The 12,500-nt window shown below is 37.4% G+C and overlaps 2 protein-coding genes across 2 annotated transcripts in view; one reads left to right on the top strand and one right to left on the bottom strand.

Moving 5' to 3' along the window:
• The first annotated feature begins 2,728 nt into the window (after positions 1 to 2,728).
• Positions 2,729 to 12,500, top strand: part of LOC137999971 (E3 ubiquitin-protein ligase MARCHF8-like) — a 10,631-nt gene continuing 859 nt past the window's right edge. The window contains exons 1-3 of the mRNA XM_068846023.1: positions 2,729 to 3,022; positions 9,149 to 9,460; positions 9,908 to 12,500. The exon at positions 9,908 to 12,500 is cut by the window's right edge and continues 859 nt beyond it. Of these exons, the coding sequence (XP_068702124.1) occupies positions 2,930 to 3,022; positions 9,149 to 9,460; positions 9,908 to 10,228 (726 nt within the window). The 5' untranslated portion in view covers positions 2,729 to 2,929 and the 3' untranslated portion in view covers positions 10,229 to 12,500. The remainder of the gene's footprint in view (positions 3,023 to 9,148; positions 9,461 to 9,907) is intronic.
• Positions 12,164 to 12,500, bottom strand: part of LOC137999969 (guided entry of tail-anchored proteins factor CAMLG-like) — a 24,212-nt gene continuing 23,875 nt past the window's right edge. Inside the window, exon 4 of the mRNA XM_068846021.1 lies at positions 12,164 to 12,500. This exon is cut by the window's right edge and continues 1,040 nt beyond it. The gene's annotated coding sequence lies outside the window, so the exon portion shown is untranslated.

The raw sequence follows: 12,500 nt of genomic DNA, 5'->3' as shown, positions 1-12,500 counted from the left end.
TTTTTATAGACACGCCCCCGGGAGCTTTATTTACGGCTTTAACTGATACTAATGCATGTGTACGAATATATCAATTTATTCAAGGTTTTTTCTCTTTTCCCTTCGACCGACCACGTGAAATCAAAATTTATTATATAACACCAATGAAATACCAAGTGAACTTTCGCGCGAAAACACGATATCTTCACACATGAAAAAATAACTGTTGCTATGGTTACATTTGAAACTCGCGCCTTTCGTGAAATGATCTAGTATTTCATTGGTGTTTATGTACCAACACTCGAAGAGAAATTTCGTATCTCCTCGCGGCCATGTAATATCCTCTATATATAACTTTACTGTGCAGAAATACCACAGGGAGACTACTCCTCGGCGATAACATCGACCCACACTCTACATACTGATCCAACTCATGGATTTTGTTTCTCGTATACTTCTCTTAACCTCCCATAAAGTTTATTCACAAGAGTTGTTAGACGGGGCGTACGAGTTATCGTACGAAATTTGCGGAATTAACCATTTGCAGAAGTTAGTACAGTACTTTTCCCTCAATTTTGGACTTGCCTGACTTAGCGCCCACGCCAAGTGTCGTACCCTCTATCTTCGGGTCGGTGGTTACTGACAAGCCTTGTCGGGCAATTTGTCCTTTCCTCTCATTAGCCCCCACTTATTTTGCAATGGCTTCCTCCAAGACGTCGGAAAAACAACCGGGGATGGATATGAACAATCGAGTAGTAGCCAAGCACGGCTATCGGGAAGCGAGGAAGACGTTGGACTCGCGGCTGCAGATCAGTTTGGTCGAATGACGTTTTCCTTGAAACAGCCAATACATTAAGGGTTTAATTAATCTACGAAAGCTTCTAGCTTCTCTTCTCGTTTATGAAGGGCGAACGCTCTTTTCGTGTATCCATCACCACCGACATGGAACCACGGTTTTTCCAGAAACTAACTCGCGCGCGTCCATTTGCCTGAATAACAATCGTGAGTCCCAAGATCCCATTAGCCCTATAGTGTTTGTATTCCCTCCCCTCCCCTAAAAGCTGCTTTTCGACGTTTAATATTCCCCTTGCTTTCGGCTAACACTATCTGTTGGTATCAGCAACACATTTACATGTCGAGCAGGAGAGGACGTCGTCCAAAAAGTGGCCCAATCTACAAAATTTACCAAAGTTAAAAATGAAGTCAGCACTAGGAGGTAGTCAACCACACAAGTGTAGTGTAGAGTCTTTCTGATCATTTTTTTAAAGGATGTAGGTGTCTTTCGGAGTGGATCAAATCAGTCAATTGTATTTTTTTTCTCGATTTCCCATCCGCGTTGGCGTTTTTTCATTCAACTGAATAACTATTATCTACGAGTTAACCTGGTGAGCACGTCCGCCTTCCCTTTTTAACTGTTGGAAATGCTTAATTTATCACTTAAAAAAAACTGAAGTACTCTTATTTAAACTGTATCTGCTATCTGCTTGTAAGCTGTACTTTCTCTTTGTTGGTCTTGCTCTTAACAAAGGTATTTTTCCCCGGAGGGGGGGGGGGACTTGATATATCCCTGGGTGGGGAGGTGTGGCGCGGCCCTTCATACCCTGACCCTGTTTAAGACAAATATCGCTGATTTTCCTACCCTGTTTAAGACAGAATTCCGATTTTTGATACCCTGTTTAAGACCTTTAACCGAGTTAAAGACAAAAATTGATAAACCGATACCCTGATTAAGACAAAAATGATAAATTCGATACCCTGGTCAAGACAAAAAATCCCAAAAAACATAACCTGGCTGACCACACGTCCCCATTAAGCCCTTAATAGGGAGTACCCCCTCCCCCCGGGGGGGGGGGTTACTGTCAAAAAATAATGTTGAAGGATATGCAACCAATTCAGTGATCATAATAATTATGCATCTGTCGAATTATTGCATACTCTTTCTTGTTGAGTTGGCAAGCGTAAAAATACTTGAGTGGGTTCATATTAAGAGAAAGATCATCAGCTCTTAGACCCCATTTCACGCTGAGTTTACAAAAAAATGGGCGAAATTATCATGGGTCTTCTCCTACAATTTCCTGGGTGATGACAAGATGACTGCTGAAGTTTGTGACCCGTTATGTTATGTTGCTTCTGATCGCGTTAGTAGTCTTTCTTTGCTTATTCTAGGTCCTTGATAGGGATGCTCTGGTTAAATCCGCCCTGACAACTGCATCAAAAGATTTGCTTTCAGTACTTATCTTTATCTCCTTCCCGAAGTTGGCTCTCTACGCTTTTGTTCATAAAAAAAGAAAAGGAAAGGAAATATATGTAAAAATGAATTGCTTCTCCTGTGCTTGGCCCGTCGAGCTTCCCTATGCACGAATATACGTCAAAAAATGGGCGAAATTATCATGGGTCTTTTCCTACAATTTCCTGAAATAACCCAAGGGGTTTTTAATTTTAAGGCAGGTGTATTATCCTATCATATTTGTTGACTTGCATGTGTCAGTCAAGTTAAGTACAATGCAGGCCACCTCCCTCACTGTGCAAGTGTCCTGAGACTTATTGTTGCGTTGCATTGCATAATAAACAATAGTTATCTCTAAGATATTATTTGAAAGGCGAGTAAAGGGGAATAATTTTTCGACTTTCTATTCGTACAGACAGGATGTGTTAAAACTCAAAATTATCTCGTTTGCATTGGCATACGTCGATCCAACTTCACATTAGCCAATCACAATACAGACAAATGCGACGTCAGAATGTTATTTGTAATTGCAACTCTTGGTTTCGTATATCCGCCATCTTTATTTCTAGGTTGTTAGTTTTAGGAATTAACTGTATTTCTACAGACTTATTCCTCCTTTCCTCGCCCTAGTTATCATAAGAAACGAACGTTCAAATTATGGTGAATTGCAGATGGGCTATTCTATGGTATTTTGGTTGAAGGGTGAGCTGAATTCGTCGTTCGATGTTGGTGTTTCGTGAAGCGAAAAAGATGCCCGTACAACAAATTTTGGTAAACCCAGTTACTTTACAGCAGACAAATAACAAGGATAAAAAGGTAAGATCTGCCTTAAATTTATGACCTAAGGAAGAACTTCCTCCCTTTTAGCGTTGAACATTTTCAGCAGATTTTTCATGCCGTATGCCTATGAGTTTGTTTACCGAAGTGATCAAATTTCTTAGAATTTAGGAGAAGGAATTAATTTTCCTCCTGCAGTGACACTGTTTTGTACGTGCTGTTCTGGAAGGGTGCACTTTTTAAGCGGAGATTACACTCGCTCTTGTAATAATTTGTGCTTACCTTTGTTTAAAAAGGGATTTACACCTATATACTTTCTTTCTTTGTTAGCGAAGTTGAGGCCTCGCCGAAATAAAATTTCCGCTTGAAGCTTACCTCTTCTTAATAGCTTTGAAACTTCTCTAATTTTAGTTTCGGACAGTGTTTTTAATATAAATTTTCACATAAACTAAGTCACGGGATGAAAATTGTGGCTCGGGGATCATTCCCAGACAATTCAGTAAGCTTACAGTTATATTCTACACTGTAAGCTTGTATTTTCATGCGGGGATATGTGCACGGAAAATTCAGAAGGACTTTGACACAGCTTCCCAACCCTCTTATAGTATTTGATAAAACGTCATTGTTTTACTAATGTTAAGTTGTTTGTCGCAGAGCGTTTGCTTTTGAACAAACTACACCCAAAATAACATTTTTTTTGCAAAATCAACGCTGTAAATAGTTCGTGACTTGTGGCGTGGCAGTCCTTTACTCTTTGTACCTTCATCGCTCTTTGTGCTCCACGCAAGTAAAACCTTTGCAGTGAAGCCCCTGCAATAACGAATTTACTTGCAATTCAATGCATAGTTAGTCTGTGTTGAGAAACTTGTTAACCACGAAAAGGCAAAAATCAGTTTACAGTACTGTTGATATTAAGAAACATTAGACTAGAAAAGCAGATCACTTTTCCCTGATTGGCATTATTTTAGTTGGTTTAATTTCCTGCTTTCTTAAAAGCGGTTATCAGTCACACATGCCCCTCAATGCTTTTTTTTTTTTTTTTCAATTTCCAAAACTAAATTTGGGGGGACGTAAATGAAATGTTTCCTTGACAATATAGTCCTGTTCACTTGGGGAAAGTCGAATCTGTCATGGAAACATTATTTTCATTGACGTCCACCCAAATTCAGGGTCAAAAAATGAAGAAAAGTCATCAAGGGGCACACATACCTGGTAAGTGGTAGTTGCTGTGTGCTCAGAGTCATCTACCGTCACTTGCAACTACCTGTCCACACGCGTGACAAAAACATGTTCTGCCGGCCAATCAAAATTCAACGTTTTGACCCTCAAACTTCAAAGTTTACCCGCCCACTTGGGACCGTTTTGGCACCAGTTACGCAAATGATCGTAGCTGATTTATTTGCCGTTTGGCAAGACATGGCATTTACACTAATATAAACTAGGTAGGAATTTCAAGCAAAGTGTTCAAAACTGCAAAAGACAGAATGCCCGTACGTGTTGCTTACTTTGCATCCGGTGAAGTGTTTGCGGAGTGGCGGCAAATTTTTTCAAAGTGGGCGGGTAACCTTTGAAGTTTGATTGTCAAAACTTTGAATTTGACTGGGTAGCAGAACATGTTTTTGTCAAGCATGTGGACAGGTAGTTGCAAGCGACGGTAAATGAAATTATATCATCACTGTGCTTAATTTAAAGGAGCACGGTCACGCATGTGCCAGGTTTTTTCAATCTAAGCTTCATGAAAACATTAGCCTAATGTTTTCAAGTTTGGAGTCAGGTGCAGACAATATGGTGGCCACTGCCACATGCAGAATTTTAAGGTCTCAGTGCACAAATAGTCATTCAGTCTCCTCAAGAAAGCAAAGAAGAGCAGTCAATATACCAATACAGCATCTGCAATGAAGAGAAACTTTTAAAGACATGAATTCATTAGAAATTCGACGTATGGTGTAATTGAAGTGTAAGCCGTTTCACTATCAACAAGGAGAAAAGTCCATCTTTTCGCGGCTCATTTCTAGCTAGTCTGTTAAATGTCAGCGACCACCACATCACATCAGTTGTCGATTAACGTTTACTATCCTCAGTCTAAAATGTGTATTTGAATATTTTGAGGAAAAAGTTGCCTTAAGATGAAAGGAGTTTATTTGTTGCACAAATTATAAAACTGCAAGTGGTGAGTAAAAGACCTTACTAAAGTCAAAGTCATCTCTTGGAAATAAATGCACTCTCCTTCATCTGTGAAATGACATGTTAACCTTGATAATATGGTTGGTATATCACAGAGAAAAAAATATTTTTGTGTGAGCGCTTGTATGGCCTGAACAGTTTCCAGTCACACTTCACTGAATTCACAGCATGATATTTGTGTTCGCGTTTATTTGTTGGACTGCAAATCATAGATAATAGATAAATGTGCATTTTGTTGCTTTTTGGAAGCCATATTAAGGGTGCATTTTTGGTAAAATCCAAAAACAGATTCGTGGTCTCAGATCAATGGATTCTTCAGTATCAAAAAAATGCAAAATCTGAAAAAGGATTATTTGCCATGACAACACAGACAAACACAGAGTTGTGTGTAATTTAAAAAAAAATAGCGGTTAACTGGTTTGTTTTGGAGAAATTCTTCAATGAAAATGCCACCAGACAAAACGTACCTTAGCGATCGATGAAAAGAAATGACGAAAAACATGCGTGCTAAGGATCCCAGGGGGTATTTTCCCAGTTACTTTTTAGCTGGAGGAAAGGTGCTAACAATATTGTTGCTGTTAAGAAACTTTATTGTAATTCCTGGTGTGAAATTTGCATGAAACGTAATTAATTTCGACTTATTCGTGTCTTCGATTGTATGGTAAAAATGGTGCGAGAAAAACATTTGGGCTAAACTATCATGTACAGTAGCTGTTGTGTACTTTTTTCAAATCCTTTCTCAAAAAAACACTGAGTGGGGAATCTCAAAAATCCGGATTTAGATTTGATCGGAAGTGTCCTCCTTGAGTGTGGATACTTTGGATTTGTGGTCCGTTTTTGGATTTCGTCGAAAAAAGAAAAAACAAAAAACACTAAATACGGATTTTCCCAAAAAAAATGACTGTTGTCATTGTCAAAATGAATTTTAATCTTACATGTAGGTTTGAAGGAATCTGTTTTTAATTACAAAAAATTGTACTTCAATTAATGGAAAAAAAGTAGCCGACTTCTCTGAGTGAAGTACAATGTACATGTAGCTGAAGCTTTTCATCTGGTATTGGTACTTATTGAATTAACTACTGGTTGACTACTAACTCAAACCCTCGCTAACTCAAACCAAAATAGATTTCCCCTGGATTTCCATCATACATTTACTGTTACTGCAATTTTCCCCTTGATGACTTGAACCCTGGAGACTCCTGCTAACTCGGAGCAATTTTCGTTTCCCTTCAGGTGATTTTCTACATATTTTTACCCTCGATAACTTGTATCATTATGAAACAAATCAAAACAAACAGTGTACTGCAGTCCAAAACATGTAATAATTATTATTTTGAAGCAGCTTTGTCCTTTTTTTTCATTACACAAAATGTCAGTCTAGTTCAGGTTTTGTTGGTTTAGGGTACATAAAATTAACTTCAGCACCTTTACCTTCATAAAATGTAAGGGTTACTTCTCGACTCCTTACTCCTGATAACTTGAACCTTCTTAATTTCCCTTGTCGCTTGAAGGTTCAAGTTATCAGGAGTTGACTGTACTGGATTTATGAAAGTGGTCTGTATGTTTTACCTCCACTTAATGTGGTCATGCTTGACTATTCCTGTGAAGATAGCATTTTGAGGGAAAATTGCTTGCAGATTAAACTTATTCTTGACTGTTCTCCATGCCTTTGGCTGCAAAGAATTGTTCAGGCAATAGAACTTACATGTAAGTGGGCTAACTTTAGCCCTATGTTTATAAGTATTGTATTCAAATTAGCCAAAGCTTAATAAATGAATGAATGAATGAATAAATAAATAGCCCACTGAAGTATAAAGTTTGGCCAGTGTTTTTAGAAGTGTGACAAGAATATAAGGATGCCTACTCGGAAGAATAAGCATTATAAAGGAAATTTTACTCAAGTTGGTTTTATTTCATTTTAAAATACTACTTGCAAATCCTTTCCCCTGTTCTTGGCTAAAGTGGAGGCCATTCTAGACTGTTTAAAAGTGGCTGTTCTGCTCCTGCTTCAAATGGTGCTGAGTCCTCTTTCCTTTCTTTTAATGCCACCTACTTGTAAACTGCTCCTTGCTTTCAGTAAGCTTAAGCATGTACACTGTACATTTGTACAGTAACTACATTATTACCGTAGCACCTACTTAACTTTCATTAACTATGGCATTGATTGTATTACTTGCCCAGATACTGTACTACAGTATGATAATATGGTTAAATACTGGAAGTAGTTTTCTTCTTCTGCAGACATGACTGTGTCCAAGACACAGCTCAAAAGTGCATGGTCTAAAATTAATGATGTTATTGATAACTTTGAATCATATTTGAGTTTAAACAACGACAACAGTCAGCTACGATTATTAAGATAATACATTTTACTTTTACAGAAAATAATTTCAAATTGTATCATTGCTTCAGTTAACTCTTTTGTCCCTACAAGGAGTTTCTCTTGACAAGTACATTGTAAAGCCAATGATCTGGAGTTACTCTGAGTAAATCTATTAGTAAGTGACCATCTTGGGACAGAAAGGATTAAGAAAAGCAACAGAATCATTTTTCATTGCACAAAAGATATATACTTTTATCAAAATAGTACTTGTAATAATATTACTATTGCAAAGTTTGACAGTTTAAGAATCTACAAAACTTTCATATATTTGAGCTGTGGTTTTGTAATTATTATTATTATTATTATTGTATGTGAAAGTGAATCTTCGTAGTGAAGCAACTTGGGTAGTTGATCACTTTCACATAGTACTTGTTTTGTGAAGTCTGGCAGTTTTCCTGCAAATTCCTTGGGAAGCCTGTTGTTCAAATAACAGACAAACTGGGAGAACCCCTCAAGTAACTTATCAGCAAATTGTCAAGTGCTGTTGTTGAATGGCCTATGAAATTGAAATGCTGCCATATCCTCTTGGAATTGATAAGAAAACAGTACCTGGGATTAATAATTACTGCTAATGGCCACTTGAAACGTGAAAGTTGTTTTGGTATTTTGAAAGAATTATTTTTAATGTGAAAGTTAAGGATGTTGCCTACTATTGTTATTGGGCATATACATTCTGGGCATCTCGAGATACTCTGGTTTCCTATCAGTGATGCTTACTAATACAGTGATATCTGCACGGTTTAAAACTATCCGGAGAAAGTAGATCTCAGTAAGTACTCTTGGTATCCAAAAAGAAAATTGAGGGTTACCATGCATTTTTTAGAGATAATTAAGCTTTAAATCTGAGAAAAAGCACCATACATTGCTTTGTATTTTAAAGCTTTTTACAATTATCTTTGAAAAATGTGTGGTTACCTCCAATTTTCTTTTTGGATTTCAATAACACTTGTTAAGATCTACATTCCTGCATAATCATAAACCGGGGCAAAACATACATGCATCTTTGAATTAGTAGGCACCGTCCTTGAGGCCTACAGTATAATATGCCCGTGAAAATGTCCAGTTGATATTTGTTCAATAGTTGTTTTATGTAAAACAGTTCCTTATTATTACAAAATTGTAACAGACATTCTTCACTGTTAAAAGGTGATTTTACCAGAAATACATGTAGTGTCTGTTGGTGCTGAAGTCAGTGGCTATTAATTGTTTCTTATATATTTTTGACTCACTGCCAGATCACTAATTGCTTTTAAGAAGCAAGTTTGCACCAACAAAAACTATTTTAGTTATTTTAATGTGTACTGTAATTCAATATCAGATTTTGTAGGATATTTAACTTACCTTCGACTGTCACAAGGCCTTTAGGGAGAACAGGTTTTTTTTGTGTAAATTTGATGAAATTACCGCATATAAATAGTTTTCCTATGCTACATGTAGGTTGTATCCTGTCTGTCTATTTACATATGTCTCTATCAATATCTCTATTAAATACTAATTAGTTATTAAACTGTATATTATCAACTTGGTTATTTATTAATTTTGTTTTCTTACCTGTGTGTACATGACTTGTATAAATATTTTTGTATATGCAATTACAGAGTGTAAAACCAAAATCATCTGATGGACAGATAACAATAGCAACCCTGGAGAACAGCAACGAGAAACCTAAACCAACTGTCAAGAAAAGCTTATCAATGACCTCAGTTTCGTCATCCATGGAAATGTGTAGAATATGCCATTGTGAGGCTGAACCAGACCAGCCCTTGATATCGCCTTGTTTATGTTCTGGGTCTCTGCAGTATGTGCATCAGAGCTGTCTTCAGAGATGGATAAAGAGCTCTGACACAAAAAAGTGTGAACTGTGTAAATACGAGTTTATCATGGAGTCCAAAATGAAGCCCATCACAAAGGTGAGTCTTAGAGGAAAATCCAGTTGAACTTGAGCTCTTACATGTAGTAACATCAACTATCTGAAGTAATAGGGACCACTTGACTATCTTCCACTTTAGTAAGTTTCATTGAGTAATCTTTACAATAGGCCATTTCCGAGTTCATGTCTGCCTCCTCTTCAAAGCGAGTCTAAGTGCGAAGTTTTTGTGATGGTAATTAGTTCTACTTTACATATGAATGAAAACTAATTTTCATAACAAAAACTTCGCACTTAGACTCGCTTTGAAGAGGAGGCAGACATGAACTTGGAAATGGCCTATTGGAGTGGCATCAAAATTTGTCTGATTGTCGACAAGAATCGCTTAAGCATGTACATGGTACTAGTTTCCGAAGCCCTTCATTTTGAACATTTTAACAGGGATTTCTTGGTGGTCATTAAAATGTTGCAGTTTTGTTGTTTGTTGTAGTGGAAAGCGTTGGACATGACCAGGAGTGAGCGCCGCAAGATCCTTTGTTCAGTGTCATTTCATGTGATTGCCATCACTTGTGTTGTGTGGTCACTGTGGGTCCTGATAGGGCGTACTGCAGAAGAAGTCAAGCAGGGTCAGCTTAATTGGCCCTTCTGGACCAAGTTGGTGGTGGTGGCAATAGGATTTACAGGAGGCCTAGTCTTCATGTATGTACAGTGCAAAGTGTATGTGCAGCTATGGAAGCGTCTGAAAGCATTCAATCGCATCATATTAGTCAAGGATGTCCCTCCACCGCAGGAAGGTGCTGAATACATTTGATAAAGGGACTGATCACTGCTTCAAGCCCAGCTGCACAGTGTGCAAAATGACATTTTCTGCTGTTGTTGTATTATTACCAAACAGCTTTTGTGGCAGAGGATCCCTTAAATCAGTCTTCAAGCAATTGTGCAGGGTTCTCAATCGAAGGAGGGGAAAAGGCTTCCCTGTATAAATTATTTTACCCTTCACTCTAGAATAAGTTTTGTAAATTGATTAGTTATTCTCATAGTGCAGCTGGCCTTGGGTTGATTTTACATTGGTTTGGGTAAGTTTTCTCTCTGTAAAAGAGCTATCGAGGGCTACTCTGAATGCACGGTAATGGAATAGGTTTTCCATAAAGCACCTGGCTTGAGTTTCAGTAAGTATCTGTGTAGGGTTTACCCTGAAAAGTCAGGGAAATCTGAAAATTTTTCAAGGTCAGGGAATTGTCAGGGAATTTTGAAAACAGTCGGTGAATTTGAAAAAAGAGCTCAAAAGTCAGGGAAATTTTATTTCCCTCATCTGGATAAATTTTCGTGATTAAAAACCACTCAAAAGACGTTTCATTGCTATCCATGCAAAATTTATGTTGTTAAACTGACTGAACATTAAAGTTGGTCTTGTCCTCGGATTACTAGAAGATCCTAAAAGATTATGTCAGGGAAAATTGCCTTTGGTCATGGAAAAGTCAGGGAAATCTGTTTTCATGGTAGAGTGGGAACCCTGGTGTGGCATATCTTCTTGGAGGGCCCACTGTTTTAATCATTTGTCTACTTACTACAAACATTTCAAACCTGCTTCTTGCAGTACAACCCTACATTTCACATCAAAATGTAGTACTTTTTATTTGTCGACAGCCCTGTAACCCAGCAGTTTTATCCTACAGTATATGTTTTTTTAAAAGCATAATTATACATGAAAAAAATTCAGCTTGTTAATTGGCTGAGAGTGCGTCAATTAATCCCAAAAAGAGTGCAGAAAGTTGAAATTAGTGCATGTATATTATTGATAAGTAATCACATGATTTTTCTTGTGCAGTGTGGAATAAATAAGCACTTATAAACTTATTTCACAGATTACAAATTGCACAAGCCCAATGGGCTCGTGCAATTTTGTGAGTCTTTGAAAATAGTTACTCGTGCCTATTTATTCCCAATTGCACTCGAAATCATGCGATTATCAATACAAACCCTGGCCTAATGCTATTTTGGCTTGAAATGTGAACTTTGTCGTACAGTTCAAGCAATACGGCGCATTCAGGAGCTGTTCCTTTAGAGTGAAGGGTAATTTTTTTAAGAAACTTAATTTTCATTCATTTGAAAAGTAGAACTACTAAATAGTTGCCATCATTGAAGTCTCACACTAGGATTTTCGAATGAGACTGCAGAGTCTGAAGGGAATTTGAAAATAGCCCATTTTATTAGCTGATTTCCGTGCTGAAATACTTTTAGACATTTTAAGTTACAACAGTGTACAAAACAAAGTCCACAAAGTTGACAATTGAATCAGTTTCAGCTTGACAGTTCATTGGCATATCGCATGGTAAAGGCATGACGTACATGTGATTTTATTATGTGTCTCTGTGCATGTACTGGTTGAATATTCTGAAGGTAGGCCTAAAAAGACTGAAAGATTAAAAATGCAATGTTTTTACGTACTAAATGAGTTTTCCGAATCCCCATTGAGGATGATGGTTTTCAAAAATTGCTTGCAGTTAAATTTAACTGCGGGTTGGAAAGGAAAAGAAATGGATGTCATAATTAGGAATACATTTAAGTTTGAGGACTTTATTCCGTGTTTCAAATGCGAATTGTTGGATGTTCATTGTAAACGGGATTGTGTTGCGGTAAAGCCTTTCCAGTCTTTCCTGTGAAAGGTTTGGTCAAATGCTTGGTGAATGGTAATATATCATTCTGTGTAGTCTGGTCATTTCAAGTTATAAGTTTCTGCTTTCCATGATTCATAACAACCGGCATGCTGGATAGGCAAGTCAAGCACATACAGCTTAACTTGCATTTACTTTGAATACAGAATGTTATTTTTCTCAGTTGTATAGATGTACCAACATAAAGGAACACCGTACACTTTTCTTGATAGGTTTTGTTTATTTGTATGGAAAAATCGATTTTATTTCGTCATTTGCCATCTACAATCCAAGAGGGTAAGTTTTAGTCGGTAAGTGCGTAAGTGGAACCAAACGTCGTGACCATGTTAAAAAAACTCGGATTTAGGCTGCTGTCTAAAATTCATACTCTCCAATTGGTTCAGGCCATAGTTCTGGAATAGAGACAAA

This window comes from Montipora foliosa, chromosome 4 (genome assembly GCF_036669935.1).
Source record: "Montipora foliosa isolate CH-2021 chromosome 4, ASM3666993v2, whole genome shotgun sequence".
NCBI lineage: Eukaryota > Metazoa > Cnidaria > Anthozoa > Scleractinia > Acroporidae > Montipora > Montipora foliosa.
Note: the sequence above shows the minus strand (reverse complement) of the source record. Positions and strands in the feature narration are given on the sequence as shown.